Here is a 24,776-nt window from a genome sequence, read left to right on the forward strand (position 1 = left end):
TGAACCCTAGACCTCCTAAAGCAGACACTTACCTCCTACCCAGCATTAGCTCTGACAGTTCTTACTAAAACATCTTTTCTTTGCATATGCACGAACAAAATGGAGTAGCAGTGGGAATTTCAACAAAGGCTTTGGGGCCTCTCGGTGCCCAACTGCTCATCTTTCCAAGCCTGGTGGCATAGAGCTACTGCCTTTACCTAAGAGCATTGGCACCAATGGCTCTCTTAGTTTGGAAGACCTCTCAATTAACCCTGTGCCAGAGCATGATGATTCACAGGCCAAACTAGATCCTTGAAAATCTCAACTCAAGAGTTTTCCACTGGGGATCAGACAGAACCAGCAAGCACCAGATTGTTCTATTATAAACTGCAGAGCTTACTGTAAAAACAGTGGCAAAATATTCTAATTCATTACTCCCCCCAAAAATAGCCATTAATCGCAAGCCTGATAACCTTCTCCAGCAAACCTGTGTGGAAATAACTGACTTTCTCTACTGTGCTAGACTGGATCTACAGGACTCCTCTCTTTCTCATCTGGAAGATACTTGGTTCAAGTACAGCAGCAGTTTTACGGAGTTAGGACAAAAGGCTTTCAGGGTATGTAGTAGTGAGTCTCACAGAAGTCACAGAATCTGAGCCTCTTCCAGGTAATTCCAGAACTAATGGCCTTCACTAGGGCTCTCCAGCTGGGAGCAGAGAGGAGATAAGTTTTACACAGATTTTGCCTATGCTTTCCATGTGATCAACACTCACGAAGGATGTGAAGAGAAAGGGGCCTCCTCACTGCTCAGAATACCCACATTAAACATGCCCCTAAGACTTTGGTCCTACTTGAAGCCATCTGGCTTCCAACCTTGCTGACAGATGTCTTTCTGTACTGTTGAGAATATGCGCTGTTCCCATTGGTTAGTAAATAAAGCTGTTTTGGCCTATGGCAAGCTGTTTTGGCCTATGGCAGTCAGTTGGGAAATCCAAGCAGAGAGACAGAGAGAAGGGCGGAGTAAGTGAGACGCCAGCCACTACCCAAGGAGCAGCAAAACACCAGCAGACTGGTAATGCCAAGGCAATGTAGCAACTTATAGTTTAATAGAAATGGGTTAAGTTATAAGAGCTAGCTAGCAAGAAGCTTGAGCCTTAGGCCATCCAGTTCATAATTAATATAAGCTTCTGAGTGATTATTTTATAAGTGGCTATGGGTCACGGGTGAGAAAGTTTTGTCCCAATCACAGGCTGGGTGGGACACAGGAAATCTTTCAACTACACAACCCAGATGACCTTTATACATGGCAAGGCCCATCAAAAAGACCATTATCTACATAGTGAGACCCTGTCTAAAAAAAGAACATCCTGACATTTCTTAGGGAAACTACTGAGCAGAAGATCAGGCTTAACAGGCAGCACGGCTTCCACTCCAGGTTGCTTTAGTTCCCAATCCCATTCTCTCACATCCAACAGCATACCCCCAGGAGATCCAAGAGACTTTAGGTCGGGGCTTTACAAACACCCTAGACAGAGTTCCAAGCCCACCCCTAAACTTTTACTTGCTGGATCCCTCTGATGAAAGATCTTTGAGAATTTATATATATATTTTCCAATTGAGGCTCTGTTCACAGGCATTGCAACACCTTGATATCTGTTTCTAAAGCTTGTCTTTCTTGTTGTCAGGCCAATACTGAAGGTTCCTGACTCCTCCCCTTTTATACACTGTCCAGCATAGAAGAACTATGCCTGGGGTGGGGATTAGTGAATATATTTTGCTTGCATGTCCCCATGCAAGAGATTCAAATATCTACTAGTTAGTTGTGTCTTTTCACCAGATGGCTAGAAACACTTTCCACTGAAACAGACACAGCCTTAATGGTAGCCGCTGTCCTTATAGAGCACATCATTCTTTGCTTTGGGTTCTCCCAGTCTCTACAATCTGATAAAGGCCCAGTTTTCGTTTCCAATAGGACTCAGAGTGGGCGGGGAGGTGGAGAGTATCTGGGAGAAGTTGGGGGAGGAAAAAAAATGTGATCAAAATACATTGCACAGAAAAAAAATCCTTTTAACCTCTAATAAACTGCCCTTGAGCTTCCGGTTGTGTGTTCTTATATTATTGTTAATGAGACTAAGAATCCCAAGAGGCCCCCATTTCCTTAGTATTATGTGATGGCTCTCCTGAGACTTCCCAAGATTTTTGGTAACACTTCTTTGCCACTTTTCAATTTTTTAATAAGTAGAATCCCCAGACGGTATCACTATCTCAGCCCCTTCAAAGGGGTCCCTTGAGGCAGACCTGGTGCATGTTAAGTCACATTACCTATACCACTGGAGCTGGGCTGGCCAAGGTAAGTACAGCTCAAGCCTTTCCTAATCTTTTTGGTATTATCCCCTCATACTGTCTTATAAAAAGTAAGAAAGAGAAGGTCAAAACAAAATTTTCTAAACTGCCTTGAGCCAGTATTGGTTGAAATACAGATAAACAGAAAACACTGGACCCTGCTAGAGTCTGTTAGTCTAGGCATTTGCGTTCCCTAATCTGCACTTTGCTACGCTTACCCCAGACACCCAAACTAGAAGTTTAAAACAGAAACTTACTAACCATCAAGCCACAAGCATAACAAGGTCATGCATCTGATAAGTTTTAAAATAAACAAGATGTAAAATGTTGAGATGAATCCACACGGTTTTTTGTTGAGAAAAAGACGAATGCTAAGTAGCAGAGGGAAATGTAACACATGGGTGATGTGTAAGTTTGCACCTTCCTGATTACTCCGCCAAGGGGAAAGGAAGGAAGAGGCTTGTGTTAGGGCTATAAAGACTGTTTTCTTGCTTAATCGGTAAACCTGCCACTCTAGGCTGATGCTCAGATTTGCAAGTCCATGAATAAACCAGCTTTCACACTGCTTAGTCTCTAGTACTCTTTTTATAAATTGATGACCATTTCTCACATTAACCCAGCGGGTTGAGCCTATCATAAATTAAAGACCATGCCACATTTTAAAAGACCTCCTGAAGTTGTTTGGACCAGATTTTATCAAGTGTTACTCATGTCTCCAAAAGCAGTCAATCTAATAAGGCATATTTCACAAGCTTCATCTGTCCAGAGTGAACATTGTTCCACCCCCAGAAGCTCAAAAGGCCTGCTTCCATGAGCCTTTTAGAGACCTCTGATTCCTCTTATAGTAAGACCTATGTGAAACAAACAGACCCTCAATGCCCTCTAGATCCCAATGATAGCTAGTTCTCTTTCTCTTGCTTTTCTGAGCTTTATGATATAATTTTTTTTTTACAAGTTCTTTCCACATATTCCCTTGATATTCTTTCTACAAGACCCAATTCAGTTTAAGGAATTTATACTAGACTTTTTCCTTCAGAGAGATTTCTAAGTAAGTAAGTAAGTTAAGTAAGTAAGTAAGTAAGTAGTAAGTAAGCATGCAAGCATGTGTGTATGTATGTATTTTATGTGTGTGAATGAAATGTGTATGTGTGAGTGCAGGCATGCCTTGATGGAGGCCTGAGAACAATTTCAGAAGTCAGTTCTCTCCTTGTTGGTGGGTTCTGCGAACTAAACTCAGGTTCTCCAGTTTGCATGGCAAGAACTTTTTCCTTCAGAGCCATCTTGTGGTCCTTAGGGAGATTCCTTAAACTATTCTTGGACTGAAGTTATCACTTACCTTGACTCACGTCCTCCATTTTTACTCCTTTCTTTCATGCCTCAACTTCCTCCTTTTAAAATGTCCTAATCACTTACTTTTCTATCTAGTCATCACATTGTGCCTTAATTCCTCAGTGGCTTTCTTTTCTTCCCATGTAGAACTAATTTCTCTTGTCTTCTGGCTAATTCATCTGATACCTGTACCAGTGCCTTCACTGCTCTTGATATCCAAATTACTCCTTTCAACCAGCTCCTCCATGTACCCTCCTTTGGAACCTCGTGACCTAGAAGGGCTTTTAACTGATACCTTTCTTAGTGGGATGAATCACTATGGCAGGCATAGGTACCAGAATAAGAATACTCACATGGGCTTCTAATGCTTAACATACTTGGCCAAATTAGCCTATGGGACTAGTCCACATCTCAGCAGCCCCCAAGGCCCTTCAGGACCAGTTTAATTTTCCAAAGACCTCATCTGCGTCTGTAGTATTGCTTACAGTAGTCCAAGAAGTACCTGCCTGACCCTGGCACAGAAATGTCATGTATATGCTAATCAAGTAGGAATAGTACAAGATAGAGTTATAAAACTAAAAGAGCAGGCATCTGATTTAAGGGCGATAACCTCTGAGGGATTGCTCACAGGGAGGACACAGGGGCTGGCTTTCTTTTCCTGGGATCATTCACTGACATAACTCCTCTCTGTCTGACTGTCTGTCTTTCTGTCTTTTCTTACTTAACCTTCTGGTATGGTGGTTGGTATTTTCCATATTAAAGGCCATTAAGCTCCCATGGCAGTGTTGGAGGGCCATTACATTACCACCGACATCAGTGCCTGTTTTCCCCAGTCAACGACTTGGCAATCTCCAAGTTGATATTACAGTTAGGCCTTCACCCTATTGAGATACTCATTCCCTTCTTCCCCTCCAGCGTGTCTCTTAAACCTTCTATGCATCACCTGTGGTCTTAAAACACTATGACACACCAGCAACATCAATAAGGTCCACTCTTCTAACCTGTCTGAGCTCTGAAGAAGCTCCAGAAGATGATCTTTGCCCCTTGTCAATCACTTGACCCTGCTGCTCTATCAGGAAGCAAAGTTAGAGATAAAAAGGCTAAGAACAAAAGCAAAAACCTCACATTTTAGCAATCAGCCCCTCACTATTTGGAGCCTGACCACAGTGTCTTGTGAAGCCTTATACAAATATTTAAAGCCTAATAATTCTTTTTTTTTTTTTGAGACATGTCTTTCTATTTATCCCTGGGTGTCCTGGAACTTTATCTGTAGACCAGGCTAGCCTTGAACTCACAGAGATCCTCCTATCTCTGCCTCCCAAGTGCTGGAATCAAAGGCATATGACTACATCCTGTTTTAAAGCCTAATAATTCCTTTTTTTTCTCCACACAGGCTGTAAACTGCTCTGTAGCCCAGGCTGGCCTTGAACTCAGAGAATCGCCTTCCTTTGCCTCCCAAGTAGTGGGATTAAAGGTGTACACCACCACCGCCCTGCTAAAAGTCTTATAGCTCTTAAGAATCCATGATGCCTTATTCTAAATGGCCAACCTCCCAACAACTGGCACTATACAATTTACTACCTAACAAAGCAGTGAGATGCTTGCTCATGTATCCAACTACAGACCCACACAAATGGCACATGAGGTAAGATTAAGTAACTTTCCCTAACTGTATAAGAGAATCCCATTCCCTTTCAGGAGGTGACTTTCTCTGTCACAAACTGCTCACTGCCTATCTATTTCTGCCAATTTAGTCAATCTTTTCTGTATCTCTTCTGGCCTGGTAAGTACATCTGCTGGGTCTCTGGCTTTTTACTGTCATTCCCGGCACAGCACTAGATCAAAATCACCTTAGAATATCCAACAATTAGCACAAAACCAGAAAGTCATCTTAATTTAAAATAGCTAATACTAAGTTTATGAATACAAAGCAATATACTTTATCATTGACTATTTAAAACTGAGATCATTTCTGTTTTTATACATAATAAAATGTGTATGCATAATTAAAATAGTTATATAAAATTACTATATATAATACTTTTTATGTGTGGACATTATTACTAGGTATTTAGTGCAATGATGGTGCTAGGCATTAAAGAAATATTTGTTGGAAATGTGAAAGAATGAGCTCTCTGGAGGCTCCATCTGCAGAACACTCTAAAACTGATCAAACACTCATACATGTATGATACACATTTGTATAATATATATCTAGTTTTGTTGCTATAGATTGTACAGATTGGTGGTTAACACGAGATGTTACCTTTTAACGACATGTTTTTTTTTTAAAATTAGAATGTATATATGTCTTTGAAGATTTATAGGCAGTTAACGGTTCCTAGAGGGGAGAGGTTCACAAGGCCCCACACCCTCCTTGAGGAATTATTGGCAGTTAATGGTGGTTGGAAGGGGCAGATATTTTCTTCAGTGGTGTAGCCATTCCTAAGATGCCCACACTCCTATAGCAAACCCTTTGTCCATGCTCATGCAATAAACCTAATTAAACTCAATTGGTTACCAAAACCAAGCAGCTACAACCATGAAAACAGAAGAGAGACTAGATGGGAAAAGGAAGGGCATTAGTTGGAGAGGAGCAAGAGAGGGCAATGGAGGTATGATCACAATACATTATGTACATACATGAAGTAAAAAAATGTATATATTTGCATCTTTTTAAAAGATGGAAAGGCCATTAAGAGGAAAGGACATTTTTGGAATTTAAAAAAAATGAAATTTATGTTTCATTTTGTTCTTTAGTTATACTGAGCTTTATAAAGTCAATAAACCTGAATTTAACTTTAATAAGAATATGTGCCACTAAAATTCAAATGTTATTTAATTTTGCAAATATATTATAGATAGAATTCTATAAAAAGTAGCCTACATATCCTGATATGTCAGCTTGCCTTTTTGTGGCCTTATATTTTGATGCAAACATTAAAAGTATATGCAGATATTTTCATTGCCTTTTGATATTCTCCAATCTGACAAATATGCCAAACATCTCAATGGACATAAATAATTCTCTGTATTAACCTGTAGTACACTAACTGCTTCAAAGATTTGCTATTGAATTAAAAGCATTAGCACAGATCATATTGTAAGGTAAGCGATTAAATTCCCATATTGAAGTCAAAAGTAAACTGGTAAGTAACAATCACTATTTACAGTGTCTGGACTTCTTTGAATAAAATTATTCAATTGTGTTCATGTTTTAAAAATGAGTTTTGAAGATTTCTAGAAAGATCAGCAAAATTGGCTCTTGTGCTGTTGATGCTAAATTCCTATGAGGAATATGTTGAGTATTCTGACTCATAAACGGTAAGAGATGATATTATTGAATTGTTAGTAATTTTATAACAATATTTAGGTTCACTCGATCTGATTATAAGACAACACACATCTAATTCTACTTTAACAAACCTTGAACATGCTGAATGGACCCATCATCGGCTTTTATGGTAAGGACCTCTCCAGGGTTAACTTGAACGAATACAATCTAGAAATAGATAATTATTTAATGACACACTTTTTTGTAAACCTATGGAAAAAGTCATTATTATCCTTTTGAATAATATTCAGTCCCCCTAATTATGGGGATTTCAAAATCCTCAAGGAGAAGAGTACAATTGGGTCAATGGGCATTTAGGAGAAATTCAATACCCCTTAGTAAGAACAGGTCATTCCCCCACCCAAGTAAAGCTTAATAAGGTCATAGTAAAGAGGTGCATTGGGGTGGAAAGGCATTATTCTCCTCTGCATCTACCCTTAGAACAAAACCTTTACAAACAAATAAACAAAATCCCAGAAAATAAAATTTATCTGAAGGTAAAATTCAGACATACTTGAGTCATGTATTGGGGACAAGAAGGCCAGTTGTTATATATTTTAGGCTGAGTCGTGGTCTGTGAATAATTAGAATATGCTGCCATGGCGTTGGGGTCCAGAAAGCAACTCTCCATCTAAAAAAATGTAATTTTGATTACAAAACCATTTTACTTTTGTCATTTTTAGAAAAAAAACTTTTTATTATCAAACACTGCTAATAAAAATGAACATTATTTTGACATTTTCAAGCATGCATATATTTCAATCATTTCTGTCCACGTTGTTATGCTAACATACCATCTTTGCTTTTTTTTTAATTCAAGAGACAAAAAGTCCATCATCTTTTTACATTATATATTATGTTAGACCTTCCACTGAATCTATTAAAGGGGCAAATGCTAAATCTGAAGTACACTTTTTCTTTCTAGAAACCAGTCTTACTCATAGAAGTCATTACTATTCAAATACAATACTTTCAAATATTAGATAATTGATCTCCTAACTGAATGAGCATGAAGGAACATTAGTCTTCATTAAACTCACAATTTCAAAAGATACACACTATGAATCTGTAGGTAGTAGAAACTTAACAATACAGGACTAGGCCTTTGAAGTTGTGCAAAAGAGTATAAAGAAGCAGCTAAATTAATTCAGAAGGAAATTTTATGTAAGATAAGCTAATGTTGAATGTCTTAAGTAATTTTCAAAAGGCCTACAAGGAAAATAACCAGTGCTGAAAAGACAAAAAAAAAAAAAAAAAACAAAATAACAATAAAACAAACAAAATTTCCCAAGTAAGTGACCATAAAAGTGACAAATAGTCTAAATAAAAACCAATGCCAGATTTCATAACATTTCAACCAGTTATAGTACAGATAAAAAGAAACAAAACTTCTCTTACAGGGTATATGGGATCTCCATTGATAATTGGCACTGTCGGAGGTATTTCAGAAAGAAGAGGTGCAAGCTGATGTTCCATTGAGTCTAAAAGGATTGACTTTCACATTAATTGATACTTCTAAAACAAACAAATAAACAGAAACTTACAGATTAATTAAATATAATCAGAATCATGTTTTTAAATGACAAACATGACAAGATACTTCTGAGAAAATCCATCTTAATTTTTTTCTCTAGGAATGTTTGACTTAAGCGGAATTACGTTAAGACATCATTTAAAGTAATCATTGATCTTCATAAATGACAGAGCCAAGTGTGGAGTTGGCAGTTTCTGCTTGATTGTTTTCTCTTCATTCATGTGAAGACAAACAAAGGTAGCTCGTTAAACACCGTGAATAAGGGTTTAGTTAAACAAGTAATTGGCTATTTGATTCACTTCCATCCAGTTCAAACAACTGATTTCCAATTTATGACATTAATTATAAATAATATTTTATATTGTAAAGGTAGCTGTAAGAACTAATTAATTATGTTAGAAATACAGAAATTTGCCTTAGCTGTCTTGGACACTAAACCAAAGAGCTCAAACCTAATGTAAAACTTTAAAACCAAACATTTAAACTTATATTTCTTTCCTGATTGAAATACTTCATCTATAGATGACACCAAGCAACAAAATAAACACTTAAATGAAAACCAGAAAGGAAAATGTGATCACTTTCAAGATATAGAGGGAAGATGCTTAAGTTAAGAGGGAACCTCTCTGGAGTGAGGCAAGTCGTGAAATGTAGGTTTTGTGACATAGCCCTTTAGTAAAAAGACATTTGTACGACATAATTTGGCGACATCATTCCCTTTGCAAGTTTTTAAAGTGGTCTTAGGAGACTTCTTATTTGTGAATATTGTTTCCCCACAAATTAAAGATAAGTATTTTGAAAAGATAACTGTTTTGGAGTCATGAAGAAATCTGGATTGTATCATTGTATCTTAAAGGTAAAAACACACTTTTTTTTTTTAATGTTTGAGGGATAGTGAATAGTCAGTCACCCCTTTAAGAGCTTTAAAACATCTCAAGAGTGCCAAGCAACTTACATTATTCTAAATATCTCTTTTGTAATCAAGGTAGTGACTTAATTTAGGGCAAAAGTCATTGCTTTGTAGGCTATTCTGATGGCTGGATTGATCAACTTAAAATATTTAAAAGCAGAATCTCTCTCTCTCTCTCTCTCTCTCTCTCTCTCTCTCTCTCTCTCTCTCTCCACCTCTCCTCTCTCTCACTCCTCTCTCTCTTCCCCTCCTTTCTCTCCTCCTCTCCTCTCTCCTTCTTTCCTTTCTCTTCCCTCCCTTCCTCCCTCTCTTTCCTTTCTTCCCCTCTTTCCTCTCTCCCCCTTCTTAATTTCTTTTCTCCCCCTCCTCTCTGCCTTTCTCTCCTTCTCTTTTTTCACTCCCTAATGTACTAAATTTCATCAGAACTTCCAATCATTTGTGCGTAAGTCATCTTAAATTGTTATCATTTATTATGTCACCACTACTAGAATCTGTTGGTTTGTGGATGCCATCCATATGCCAACAGATTCACAGTGGACAGACTAAGGGAGAGAACTACTCTTCAGTACAAATTGACAAAGGACTTTAACTTGTTCTGAAATTATAATTAGTATCAGATTCTCTAAAATAGAAACATCTGAAGATTCTTTTCCCATAACAAACATTATATGGGATTCAGTTCCCTATTTGAACTTTTAAAGCTTTAAGTCTTTTAGACTAAGTTCTCTCTATTATGTAAGGAGTCCAATTCCCTTTTACAGTAGTGACCTGTGCTTTTTCCTTATAACTTGATCATTAACTTCATAACTTAAAAATTGTTAAACCCGTGTTTAGATCTTCAATTTCTTAAAGACAGTATGACTATTTTGGGGCTGGAGAGATAGCTCAGAGGTTAAGAGCTCTGGCTGTTATTCTAGAGGACCTTGGTTCAATTCACAACACCCATATGGCAGCTCCAACCTTCTGTAACTCCAGATCCAAGTGATCTGATGCCCTCTTCTGGCCTCCATGGGCACTAAGCCAGCACGTAGTGTACATACATATAGGCAAAATATTCACACACATAAAATAAAATAATGTTAATAAAAATTTAAGACACTATGACTATATAACCACTGCCAAAATTTAAGCATAATAATAACACAATTATTTTAATGAGGACACAGTTATCCTTTTTAGCATACACAATAAAATATTAACAATCGGGAGTGCAAAAGGTCTAGAACTGAACTTCATAGTTATATCAGTATTATTACAAATACAAGTGGACTAAAGGAACACGAACACATACTTTTCCTACCAACAACTTAGTTTAACAACTGCTTTACATACAGCTTTCATCCATCATTAGGTACAAGTAAGATAAATAAGTACACAATGAAGGACAATTTGACAAAGGCTTGGTTGCCAAGGATTTTTTTTTCTAGTGTAGAGAATTTCTAGGGTTGCTTCATTAAATACCTCTCACCCAACATAATCTATTTTCCACCTCATTAAGTAGGTCAATTAACTACTCTATAAGGTGAAGTACCTTTTTCAATGAAGCTTTAATAGTTTTGCTTTTCAGGCTCTTGAAGTCTCCTGAAAATAAATCCCATGCTTCCATTTTTCTGTTCCATTTTCCTCACAAATTTACCATTATTCTGCTACCACTTTGTACTGTAATTGGCCTATGAATGTAATGCATTAACTGCAACAGCTCTAAATAAGAAAAATGCTGTGTCAGAAAAGGCACAAAAACTGTGAGTGGCATTTGTGCAACCACAAATCCCCTGAAATTCACTTCAATAAATTTACTGCATATGAACAAAATTCATTAACTGTGGTCAAAATAAGGAATTACAAATCACAGAGGAACAATATGCTTTTTAGAAGCAGCAAAAGCTTTAGAAATTGATCAGAAAATGTTAAAATAGACATATTCAGGCTTCTTAGCTGCTTTTACACTTTTAATTTCAAAGTGGTTCTAGGTTCATGCATTTTCAAACTCAGAAGTTCAGAAACTGTTACATTTAAAAAGTGCTGATGCCCTACTGCATGTTGTAATACAGGATTTTTTTTCTACTTTGCACTACATAAATGTTGAAGCTAAACTATGTGACTAGACACATATACCGGAAACATCAAATGCAGCAAAGGGAAGGATCACAAGGAAACACTGTAATGATCCGATATAAACATTCACTGTTATTCTGTTGTAAGAAAATAAAGATATTTAAAATAGGCAGCTTTGATATCTGAATCTGTGTCTGTTCCAACAACTAGAATGCTTCAGAAGTCACTTATGAACACATTATACTAGGCCATGTGTGAGTAATTTCAAAAGGAATACATGAACCTTAGACATTATTTTCAACTTTTGTTGAGAAGCAGAAAAATATATCTTATGTGTATAACCCGATTAGGAAATGGTGCCTGTAAATATTGGTTGATATGATTGGAAAGACATTATTTTAAAAGATATTTTTAGAATTTTTACTTGCCCCAGTTAAATTTACCTTTTAACTTTATATAAAACACACTTTGTATTTCTTTGATATCCATATTAATGATGCAGGGAGTTGGTGATACTAATATTTTAGCATTTTTGTTTTATGTCAAAGAAGGTAGGGTGCATTGTTTTATAGCAATGTCTGGTGGTCAAAAGACCTGGGGTCAAATTCTTGCTTTGCCCCTTATTAGGCAAGTTCTGTTTTGTTTGTATTCTATACTGCTGAGGACTTAACAGGCACTTTAGAAATGCTGAATGAAGGCTGGACGTTTTTACCTGCAAATGCCCTACTCTAGAAGGCAATCACCGGAAAATAGTTCCAATTACAAAGTGTTCAAAATTAAATGCTCTATTCCCAAAGAAAAGAGTGTTCACTAAATAATACAGTTTAATATATAAATGAATTATTACCTTGAGGATCACTGGTTTTCCCTGTGCATAATATGAACAGATGAGCAAGCTTCAAATTAAAAAAGGAAAAATTACCAATTTAGAGATAAAACCATTTCTGTAGCAATCACTAAAAATTAGCTATTTTAAGTAGCTAATAGGCGAGAAATCTATTTTATTTAAATCAAAAAAGCAAAGTTCTCTAATGTTACCTATTGAAAGTGAATCCCAACTACATTTTTCTCATGAATACAACAGTTGGATCAGGAAATGGACTCTAAAGATGGCAACATTGGGAATGAGGCAATTACCAATATCTTTAGGTCTTCACCAAATAAGGGGGCATGAGGAGATCAATCAACATCAGATGACATAGTCGGAGCTTACTTCCAGGCTCCTTTCAAGTTACCCCTAGTCCCTGTTTAATTCTGAAGCTGAGGTTAAAGTCCACACCCAATGTAAGGAAGGCAATGTTTACTAGATAGCATCTGTTAAATGTCCCCATTAAAAAATACATTGCATTTTGATTGACACATCAAATTTATACATCATATTTATATTTATGAGGCATAATGGGATGCTTTGATTCATGTAGCAAATCAACTCATAGGAACTAGCATGTCCATTACTTTAAACTCTTATCTTTTTTTTTTTTTTTTTTTTTTTGAGACAGGGTTTCTCTGTGTAGCTTTGCGCCTTTCCTGAAGCTCACTTGGTAGCCCAGGCTGGCCTTGAACTCACAGCGATCCACCTGGCTCTGCCTCCCGAGTGCTGGGATTAAAGGCGTGCGCCACCAACGCCCGGCCAACTCTTATCATTTTTATGATGAGTACACTCACATTCCTTCTATTTTGAGATACAGAATATAACATTATTAATTGTATTCATCCACCATATTATTAACTCACAAGGACATGTGCTTATTTTTGCCACAAATAACTTCTAAGAGTATTACAAGAGGTTTAATCAAAGAAAACAAACAGTAAGGGGTTGGGGAGATGGCTCCCTGGGTAAAGTGCCTGTAGCCCAAGCTTGAGGACCTGAGGTCAGAGCCACAGCTCCCATGTAAAAGTCAGAAGTGCATGCTTAGGATCCCAGCACTTTGATAATGAGTAGGTGGTTCCCTGGGGGATTGCTGGCTAGCCAATCTAGCAATCAGGAAGCTAGCTGCAGGTTCAATCATAGAACCCGTCCCAAACAAAAGGCAGAGAGAGATTAAGACAGGTATGTCGACCTCTGGCCTCCACATGTACCTTATTGTGAATGAGTGCACCTACATACACTCATGTACACATACCTATACGCCTCTCTCTCTCATCTCTCTGTCATGCACACATACACATACATTCACACATACAAGAAGAAAAATATTAAAAACCAGTTGAAACAGCAATAATAACAGAACATGCACACTGTTCCTTCAGTTCATGCTAAGTACCTTTCTAAGCATTATTCACACATAAACCCATCTAATCCTTACAATAGCACACGAAGTAGGCTTTTTACTATACTGTATTATGCAGTGACTATCTAATATGTGATTGTCATATGCCTGACATTGTGTGGAACCAAGGGAATGCACAGTACTTTCTGTTGCCATCAACCTTTCTGCCTGCAAGTTTCAACGCTTAAATTCTTTTGAGGAAGGACATTTGGTTGTGTTCTTCCTTGGCTGCCTCCTCCTTTCCCTCTCTTGCTTCTCCTCCTTTGCAGTACTTAGGGTCACAGTCAGGGTCTTGCACATATGGAGCAAGTGGTCTACCACTGAGCTACATTCCCAGCTCATACAAAGGGTATTTAGAAATAAGACAAGATACACAGTGTAAGAATTTCATAATTTCTCAATCTTGCTCTGCCCATATTATCTAGTGGCCAAAACAGAACTGACTTAAGATCAGTTTCTTTCCAGTTTATCTTCTAATCCAATTTACCTTGCAACCTATAATCTCTATATTTTTTACTAAATTCATCCACATAAGACTGTGTACTCTTAACTTTTGATTTTCACTCTTGCATAAATCCTACTAAAAACTGCTTTCCAATCTGAAGGTCTCAGAGGGGAAAGGATGATATCCTCATGTAGTAATAAAGAGTAATGCTGGTAGTACATCTAAAAGAAAGTATTAAATTTACAAATGAATGTCCATGTGGCAAATAAATACCATCCACCTTCTTGCATAGAAGTTTCTTTTTTTAAATTAAAAGCATGACTTATTTATTCTAGTTTATTCATATGAGTTTTGCCTCTGTGTATGGTGGTGCACTGCATGTGTGCCTAGTGCCCACAGAGGTCAGAAGATGGGGCAGATTCCCTCAGAACTGGACTTTTGGATGGCTGTGAGCCCCCATGTAGGTGATGGGAACTGAACCTAGGCCTTCTGCAAGCACAAGTGCTCTTAATTGCTGAGCTAGCTTTCCAGCTTTATCTAGAAATTCCTTAAGCATTCCCATGTCTTCTGGCCTTTGCATTCATGAAGTCAGAGCAGCCAGTGGTTGGGGAGGGCCTCCTGAGGCCCCACCTATAGTGAGGAGCTATTGGCAGTTGAGAGTTGCTGGGGGAGGGGGAGACAGTTTTTCTTCGACTGTGTGGCCACTGGCCACTGGTTGACCCCACAGCCATGTGCTTCCTGGCGGCACTGATTTGGACTCAGTGTGTTATAAAACAAAAGAAAAAAAGAACATTCTAAAGTGTGTGAGGGGACTGGGGACAGTTAGAGTGGAGCAAGGGTTGGTTATGATCAAAATACATTGCATACAAGTATGAAATCCTCCATGAAAAACTCTATTAAAAAAGAATTCTAAGGTCTCACTACTCTTTCACTTATTTCATTCCCCCACCCCTTAAGCATTAGTATTCAATATTCAAGAAGGATTTTAACTTTCTGGGAATACTAATGACTATTTTGTGGTATTATTTATTTGTGAAAATGCACCAAAGTTTCCAGATTCACGGGCCCACACATATTCATCACAAACCTATTTGTTAAATGGGGTCACTTATATAAAAAAATGCTAAACTGAGTACAGTAAAACATTAAATTATATAATAATGACTGTAACCCCTACAATTAGTAAGGAAAGGGAGAGATCAATGGTGCTTGAAATGATAGATAAATGGTTCTTGAAGTGAACTATGAGCTATGTATTTATATTAGCAAACCTCAAAGACCTATTATTGTCTTTCCAATGTTTAATCAGGTTAGGCTACATATACATATGAAATATATACCTAGTAAAACATAGTTTATGATTAAAAATATATATGTATATAGACTATACACTATAGGAGAAATGATAAAACATAGGGATATTAAATGGTCTAACCTTTTATATACTGAAGCCAGAGAAGAGACATTTCAACCCCATGAACAGTAGCTATAGCTTATAATTAAAACGCTCATCTTAAATTTTTCTCTCATAAAATTAGAGGACTATTATCAACTATTCATTTTTTTCTGTAACAGTAATTACATAAATGCTCACCACCGTCCCCAGTGAGTCTACAATAATCCTTGGAGAATGTGGAAGATCAATGGCATAGGATCAAACCAGACACAAGACAGATACACACACGCATGCACGCACACCCCCCATTATTCCAAAGTTTTCAAAATTTACTTAGCTCTAGAAACACATATTTATAATATGTGAATAGTTATGGGTTAGCCAGTAGGCTTGATAAAATATATTCTGTGAAAAAGCACATAATCAGGTTGAAAAATATAAGTAATATCAATGAGATGTGTCCCCTAAAATGGGCACAAGAGGTAGTACTGAAGAATACATATTTATAAATTTGAAATTGCTACATTGTAGGGAATGGAAAATTTTAAAAGTTGGAAATGTAGAATTTGGGCATGACAGTGCACTCCTGTAATCCTGGTACCCAGGGTGCTGAGACAGAAGAATCATGTCTGAGGCCAGCCTTAACTATACAGGGAGACTCTGTCTCAAGGAAGAAAATAACTTAATATGTTATTATTACTTTACATGACTGAAAACAAAAAATTAAAGGTAATACTCAATGTTCTGTTTAATATCTGCATAGAATACATTTGAAAAAGATATTGGTTATAAATTTAAATATTACTGGAGAACTTCCCATGAATCAGTTGTTAACCAAAAGACACAACACTTGAGCAGACTATATTTGCTTTTCAATAAAATGCAGAGAAACAACACTTCAGATGAAATAGAAAAATGGTTTGAAATCCAAGTGCTTACGTATTTTAGGAATGCATAAAGACTGATTTTTTAAAGGTAGAATTTTAGGTGGAAAGATAAAGAATGGCAGTGGTGGGTGACTGTAATCCAGCTACATGAGAGGCTGATCACAGGTTTGAGGGCAGCATGGCAAAAACCAAACCCAACCAAAACCAAAACAAACAAACAAAAAACTCACATACAACTCCTTCAAAACACCAAACAACCCCCGAACCAAAAACAAATAAAAAGAAAAGTAACTTAAAGAGCTTCCAAACAAACAAAATCCTATGTGCAGTATGCATTCAATAGCAACTAGTACTTTTCTGTGCATATACATATATACAGAAAATAGACTGGACACAAATATAATTGAACTTTAGCAATGGGTGACTTTGGTTGTGTGGTCTGACAAGTGACTTATATTTTTAAAAATTATTTTCCTATTTCATTTTTAAAATTTAAACACAAGCGCAAAAGGAGAAAAGGAGAGAGCAAACCTACAATAAATGTGCATTTCTACAACATGCATTGAAATACCAAAATCAAGACCCCTCTTGGTACTTTTCCATTCTCTATTCATGGGTGTGTGTGCTGTGGGTAAGAAACTCAAGACTGAAGTAATGATTTTAAAGACAAATATAATTAAGAATCAATACATCACTCACGTGGATGAGAATATATAAAGATTTTTTTATACAAAATGCCTATGGAAATACAGCATATAAATAAGCTTGAGAAGCTAAATATTTAAAATATTGATCAATTTTGGGTTATTAATGGAAACCAAGGATTTATGAAATGCCAGTCTGAGGACTATGAAAAAATTTGAGTCCTTTTGGTGTACTACCAGATATGGACTATGGGAATGAATGGTCATTGGGCTGCCCTAGAATGGCATTTTTAATTCCAAAGTTCCTTCATTAAGGAATCTTTATGTTACATTTTAAAGGTAATATCTTCAATAGAAGTCAAAACTACAAATGCCAGTCATAACTGAGAAATTATGTTTAGCTTTGGCAACGGTCAGTGGAGACATATGTTGTGTGTGTCCTGCCTGGACAGACTAGAGTCAGGATTTGAATGTTGTCTCCTTTTGGCAAAATAAATGATACTTTTTGGTAAAAGGATTGTAAAGAATTAAGTCATTACAAATTATTAGAGTAAGATCTCTATGCATATATTTTATTTTGTTAGATAGTCCTATTTAAAATTATTTTAATAGCAAAACTCCACTGAATTTCCTATATTGAAGAGCACAACCTTTCATAGAAGAGCAAGATGTTATCATTAAAAGGTTGATTTTTAAAATGTCAGTCAGTTATTCTTTAATTTTAATATACTGAACCTATGCTCTCAAACTGTCATTAAGCATCAAATTATGCTGAATATCAAAGTGTGACCAAAATAGGATATCTTAAATTGTACATTTCAAAAATCTGAAATTTTATATAGTAGAATTACTTACAATTGTTGAAACTTTTAAGCATAAAAGTAACTCACTTTCAGCAAAGTAACAAAGAGAGTATGTTTGATAAGTTTAAATCTGTCTTTTAACTTATTTAATTCACGAGTGTAATTACAGCAGAATGAGAATTTGTGATAAATCTGTTTTCACTTTGAGATGAAAATATTGGCGATAGTGTCAAACTCTAATTCTGAACAAAGGAAAGCAAACAAAACTGAATGAACACACAAACACCCAACTTCTACTGAGTGAAGATTTAAGAGTCCAGGAAAGCTGGCGAATCTAAGCAGCAGATCACTATAAATTTACTTTTCCTCAAGTAGTTCCAGAATAAATTGCTTTATGATCTGCAACTGCAATTTATAGTACAGTTCTGATATAATAGAAAGGAAATTGAGATTTCGTTTTCTTGGTCAACCTAATTTTACTGGAACAGAGCACAAGGAGTTTTGCCTAGAGCTTAAAACTGGATTTGAGGTCCTAGGACGTCAGGATTGTATTAGTGGGCAGAGAGCAATTTAAAATAAGAGGTGATACTGGTTTTACAATCAGGGCTTCAAGGGCTTAATAAGCCAGTGCAGTAAAAGGTACTTAGTTTTCTGCTAAAATCTGGCACTCAGCAGTGATGAGCTGCATGGAGCCACATCGGGCTGGAAAGATTTCAACACAGGTTTGCTTTGAGGTGGACACAAAACAGGTGGAGAAAAATTCACCTAAAGTTATGCTTTACAATTCTGCCATTCAGGTTTCTACTTTCTGTTGAATGAAAAAGTCGTTATTAGGAACTTCTCAAATAAAAATATTCTCAGGAGACAAACTATCTCTAATTTGCCACCCTTCTTGAACATTTTATGCCTTGATGAGTGATTAAAGTTAACATATATTCCACTTGTGGAGAAAGATATTAGCACAAATTTTTGAGAACTAATTTTTTTCCGTTCTTCCCAGAACAAAAAAGGTAACAAATTATGTAAAAAAAATAATTGTGGTGGTCATTTACAAAAATAAACCATGAAAGCTCCCTGGTATTTCTGTTACTCACTCTATACGGCACAGCTATTACTTTAAGAATCGTATTTCAAGTATATTCATTATGTGGAATGTCAAAGGAGGGGGTGGAGTGCGCCAGAGCGGGCAAGGCACAGGGAACTTTGGTGCAGGAAACTTTGGTGCGCAGAGCCTAGCCCTGAGGTAGCAAAAAGTTCGATTTCTCCTTTTCACGTGTTTAAGTTTTGAATCAATGTTTAGGTTTCTTGATCCCCTTTAATCTGTCAGAATACTGAGAAAATAATTACTAATTTCTTAAATGAATTCAGCATCAACAAAAGCCTTTGGAAATAATTAATTTGTTCTTTTGTTAAATAGACCAAATTCGGGATGACAAATTTCCAACTATACCACCGGGAAGGAACCAGACAACTTGATTCTGAGTATTTCACAAGGCACCTCATTCAAGCAAGCAAGCAATAATAGCAACAATAATAAAATAGGTAGAAAACGCAAAGACATTACCAGTTAGTTTACTTTTTTAAGCTTTGGAAAAGTTTACATCCACGAAAATAACGATACCCTCAAGGCACGATACAAAAATTGCAGATATAAAACAAAACACTAATGATTTCCAAACAATCTCTCCACCCTAAGCCATAAATACTTATCCCTTAGGTAGCCAGATAAATGATGCCCAGCGCGGGGCAATCCTCTTGTGTACATTCCTAAAGGAATCTAAATTTCTCCCCTCAATAAAGTAAGCATCTAGTTCACTTACCAGTCAATGTATAACGCAAAAGAAAAGAAAAAAAAAAAAAAGCACTGGACAGAATTAGACAAGATTTTCTGCAAAGCGTTCACAGAGAGTAGGAGCTCCAAATCCTGTGACTAATTGCATATAGAAAAGTAAGTTGCTGCAAAGTCAAGGAGCATAGCTAAGCAGATAAAAAATGCTTCTCCAAAAGCGGTCACTCTTCATTCAGGTACTTCTCGATCTGATTTCCGATAGCAAGAGATTCAGCAACAGTGGCCAATTCAAGATTAAGAAAGATAAAAGACTGGACTGGAAAACGGTCACAAATACAAAGACAAGCAAGGGAAGCTAAGCAAAGAAAGACAGAGCTGGCGGGACCTATGGAGCCTACCGCCGGACGCGAGGCACTAGAGAGCGTTGGAAGGTCCATGCGGCACCCAACGACTGGCTGGGACCGCGCCTTTTACAGGGTCTGAATCGAGACGAAAGCCCAGATGTAGGAGGAACTTTTGGTGTCCTCTCGCCCTCCCCCCACTCCCGATCCCAAACTCAGAAACTCTTCCCTCCAAAAATATCCCCTCACCTCCTCGAGCTGGCCCCAGCAGCCGTGTAACTCTATCCATCAGCATCCCAGCAACAGGCACATCCAGCCCCTGGCCTGCTGGCCCCGCCCCGCCCCGCCCCCTCGCCCCTCGCCGCCCCTCCCTCGCCGCCTCGTGCTCCTCGCCCCGTTCCATCCGGTCACCACCGCACCGTCCGTGCCCCTTCGGCGCGCACCCGGGCTGCTCACGCCCCCTTGGCGGGGCGGCCAGCCCGCGTTTCCAAAGACGCCAACAGCCGTTGTGGGGGAGAAGAAAGGCACAAAGTTAGGAGCTACAGCAGCAGCTGTTCCGAGCCCAAAGACTGAGAGGGGAGGGGTGAGAAAGAAAAAGTGACAGGAAAAGAAAAACAAGATAGCTGCGGGCCCGCGCCCCCCGCTGTCGACCCAGCAGGGTCACAGGCCCACGGCCCCAGGAGGGTACAAACAGACTAACCAGGCCACCAGGTCAGGGGAAAAGGGAGGGAGGGGGCGGGGACTGCGTGGCTCCTTGACCGCCCCTCTCACCCGGTGCTGACAAAGATCCCATTCTTTCCTATTATCCCTGTTGGGTCTTCTCTGTCCTTTAAGCCCCTGAGCTTTTCCGAAAGCCCTGGACCTCATTACTATAGTGTGCAAGCAACAAGTTATTTCAGGCAAACTGGGAGTGGTGGACTGAGCACGCCTAGATTTCAACGTCTGAGGTCGGCGAGGGCCACAGAAAGACCCCTGCTTCTGAGCTCTGGGCAGGGCAAAGTGAGCCCAACTGAGGGCCGGCCTGGGTGCAAGGGAGCTTCCTGAAAGACATTGCCACCTCCACCCCACCCCACCCCCAGGGGAGGAATGCCTCGCACCAAACTTCGTCTACTTGCTCGTCTCTTGCCCCTTTGGCATTCTTTTCTCGGTCTCTTAATTTGAGCCCAAGAACTCACAAGTGACTGTGCAGCAGCCCTCATTTTCTTGGCCAAGGGTCTGTCTGTTGAGAGAGGTTCCCATTCCCAAATCTAGATAGTTTGGAGCCTACTGAGACTCTGCGGGCGGTCTCTAGCCTTTCCCAGATCTGTCCCTACAGCTGCCAGCCTCTGCAGCCTGGCTTTCTGAAAGGGGGTTAAAACTCATCGATGGACATCAAAGGACATTGACTCAGTGCGTGTCTCCCCCCCGCCCCCCAAGCCCGGGAATGGAAAGCCATTGCTCCGAGTTCTTTCATATGAGGGCCTTTTACCTCTTTGTATACTACGCTATTCACTCATTTGCGCAATCGTGGGACCGGCCAACCTTTTCTTCCGTTCTCTTGAGAGATTAGCACTCCCAATTTGCAAACCTATCTCCTTGGCCATTTTATTGTGTGGATTCTGTTTCGTAAGGGTCTGTGGCAGCTGCGGCCCCTAAGTGAAAGGGTCCAGAAGAGGAAATTGCTGAATCATAGGATTGGACACAAGCGTTCTCTAACAAAAGGATTTGTGGGGTGAAAGGGCAGGGGCACTTATAAAATACTATAACTCACAAAGAACGGTGTGGCCAGGCTCCCTCTTCTCTGCCAACCTCCACCCCCATCCCTGTCCTCTCCAATAAGAGGATTTGAAAATTTCCCTAGCCTGGCTAGGGCCAGAGTAAACAAACTGTCCTTAAGAGTTGTAGAGATGCGAATGTCTGACAGGAGACAAGTGCCAGGAGCCCAGATTGGGATATGGTGATTCTCAGAGGGAAATTCAGTCAATTCAATTCACTTCAGCTGCCTTATGTTTTAGAGCTGTTTGATGGTGGCACCAGGCAGAAAGGGATACATTCCCAACTTTCTAAATTGAGGCAGCCTGGGGGTCTGAGAGACTGTGTGGGGGTAGGCAAGGCTTGAAGACACCAGACGAGCAGGACAGCTCTGTGGAATGGAATGAGAACTACCTATCTCAGATCAAGGTAAGACTACTGCAAGAAGAGACAAGGATCAGTGACTAACAAAGTAAGCTCCCAGAGAGAGCTGTGCAGGACCTGGAAACTAGGAACTGGAAGCTAACAGGAAGGTAACAGGAACTTAAGATTTAAGCCCCTATAGGAAACAATCCATATGACCCAGGGGCAGAAACAAAAAAAAAAATGTCTGGAAGAGACTGAACAGGCCAATGATTCCAAAGAAAATGACTTGACAGATGTAACTTAGAGCACAGAGTGTGTGGATCATTAAATCACCCAAATATCTCACGGAAGGGAGTAGAGAAGGCCAGTGAGTGAAGGGGCTTGCTCTCTAGTGGCAAGATTTCTCTCCTGATAGCAACCTTGGGCTGTCCTCCGCCCAGAGGGCCACTTTTCAGTTTGTAGCACTGCAGTGTGCCTGGCTGAGGAGATGTTTTAGGACTAGGGAGGGCTGCCACAATTGAAAGAAGATCTTTGGAGGGGCTAGGGCTTTGTCTTACTACGATTTCTATCCCTTTCCTGTTCCGGTTTAACTGGCTCAAAAAATAGTAAAATAAGTAAGGGATTCTGCTCAGTGGCTTCCCGAGTGCTGTTTTTTTTTATCAGCATATGTGACCTGAGACAGTTTCTTTGTAGAGGCATTTGAAAGCTCAAAGAGATAGACAAAAGATAACTTATTCACCAGGACTTACCACTTAAAGGAATGTAGTCTAGGTCTTGGCAACCAAGAAACAGAGAAATTCAAAAAGTGTATGTGGAGATCATATACTGAAAATACCCTTGGCAAAGCTTAGTGGCCAAGTTGAGCCTAAGTAACTCAATAGTCAAAAACTCTTAGAGGCCGGCAGTACTCGATCTTAGCAAATAGTGACATCCTACAAATAGATGCACATGCTTCTCTTTAATAGGACTTGGGTTGGACTTCTGGAAATGTGAGCCTAATTCCAAACAATTTTATAAACAGCAACCTTACTGACAGGAAATGTGTGGCAAAGGAGAGTCAAAGAATGCTCCAAAATTACTATCAAACTACAGAATAAAAAACAAGGTAATTCTTAAGTGTAAACATACATCCAAAGAACAAATAAGCCGTATTTAGCATTTCTTTTTTGTTTTTCTAATTTGGTTTTTTAAGACAGGGTTTCTCTTTGTAGCTTTGCGCCTTTCACTTGGTAGCCTGGCCTCGAACTCACAGAGATCTGCAATTAAACAGACAGAACAGTCCTGGCTGTCCAGGACTCACTGTGCAGACCAGGCTGGCCTTGAACTCACACAGATTCACACGTCTCCGTCTCTGAGTGCTTGGATTAAAGGTGTGGGCCACCACTGCCACCATGGGCTTGTTTAGCATTTCTAACAACTGTTTGGCTTTTTTTTTTTTTTTGAGACAAAGACTCACACTGTAAACCAGTGTGGTCTGGAATTTACTACGTAGGCCAGGCTGGCAATGAACTCTCCGTAGTTCTCCTGCCTCTGCCTCTAGAGTGCTAAGATTATAGGTATGAGCCTATGCTAGACTTTCAACAGTTTAAGATTTCTCACTGTGGCAGTGTGGTTATTACAAAAAGGAACAAAGCCATTATAAAGATGCGTCAGGTTGAATCTGGAGGAGACTTCATGTAGCAGATTTAATACGAAAATGTTATTTGTGACAACTAAAGTCAGCATATCATAATCCATTCCATATTTGGAAGTATATTTATAGCCCAAAGTCAGGCACATTATAATAGGAATACGAAAATTACAAATTGAAATTATTCTTATTTGGGGATTACCTCAATGTATTTTTTTAAACTGGGAAGAATTTTTCCTAGTTTTATTGAGGTATAAAAGACAATAAAAATTTGTATTTATTACTTTTTCATTGCTGCTATAGATTACTTGAATTAACAACTTAAAAAAGAAGGACAGACTTATTTTAGCTCATGGTTTCAGGAGACTCGGCCCTTTATGGTGTAGAGAGTACACCATGGCAGAGCAGACTATTTGGTATCACGGTGACAGTGTAATTCGATTTACAGTGACAGAGTAATTGTTATGGTGGCCCATAAGGAGAAGGAGGAGAGGAGGTGAGGGAGAGAGAATGAATATGAATATTTGAGTATGCACTGCTAGCTGTCTTTCTCTTTTATTCCAGTTGGGCCTGAGGGCCTATAGGATGATACCACTCATATTGAGAGTGTATCTTCTCCCTTGAATCTTCTCAGGAAATGGCTTCACATACATACTTAGAAGTGTGCTTTACTAATTTCCCAGGCACTTCTTAAACCAAGTAAGTTGATGAATTAGATTATCTATGGCAAAATTATATGTATTTGAAGTGTATAATGTGATCTTTTGACATTCCTATATGCTGTGAAGAGATCTATAATCCCCTCACATGGTTACCATCTGTGTGACTGTGGTGAGTGTGTATATATTACAACTATATAATAAATCATTAATTATAGTTACCATGCTATGGGTTAGAATTCCCCAGAATTTATTAGTTTTATAATTGAAACATTGTAATCCTTAATCATCATTTTGCTGTTGCCCTATCCTTGATCTGCTAACCTCAGTT

General features: G+C 38.6%; 1 protein-coding gene across 9 annotated transcripts in view; it reads right to left on the reverse strand.

Annotated features, from left to right (window-relative positions):
• LOC114704902 (fibronectin type III domain containing protein 3C1-like) overlaps positions 1 to 20,373 on the reverse strand; it is a 65,516-nt gene extending 45,143 nt beyond the window's left edge. For 2 of the 9 annotated variants that reach the window (XM_037199113.1, XM_037199106.1), the window contains exons 1-5: positions 20,117 to 20,263; positions 12,332 to 12,380; positions 8,384 to 8,466; positions 7,500 to 7,616; positions 7,078 to 7,153 (exon numbers count right to left, since the gene is read on the reverse strand). In XM_037199113.1, coding sequence (XP_037055008.1) covers positions 7,078 to 7,153; positions 7,500 to 7,616; positions 8,384 to 8,466; positions 12,332 to 12,380; positions 20,117 to 20,155 — 364 coding nt within the window. In that variant the 5' untranslated portion in view covers positions 20,156 to 20,263. Of the gene's footprint in view, positions 1 to 7,077; positions 7,154 to 7,499; positions 7,617 to 8,383; positions 8,501 to 12,331; positions 12,381 to 19,749; positions 20,264 to 20,308 lie in introns of those variants that run through there. The other 7 variants (XM_037199110.1, XM_037199112.1, XM_037199109.1 and 4 more) reach the window with 7 other exon arrangements.
• Between the last annotated feature and the right edge of the window lie 4,403 nt (positions 20,374 to 24,776).

Source organism: Peromyscus leucopus, chromosome X (genome assembly GCF_004664715.2).
Source record: "Peromyscus leucopus breed LL Stock chromosome X, UCI_PerLeu_2.1, whole genome shotgun sequence".
Lineage (NCBI taxonomy): Eukaryota > Metazoa > Chordata > Mammalia > Rodentia > Cricetidae > Peromyscus > Peromyscus leucopus.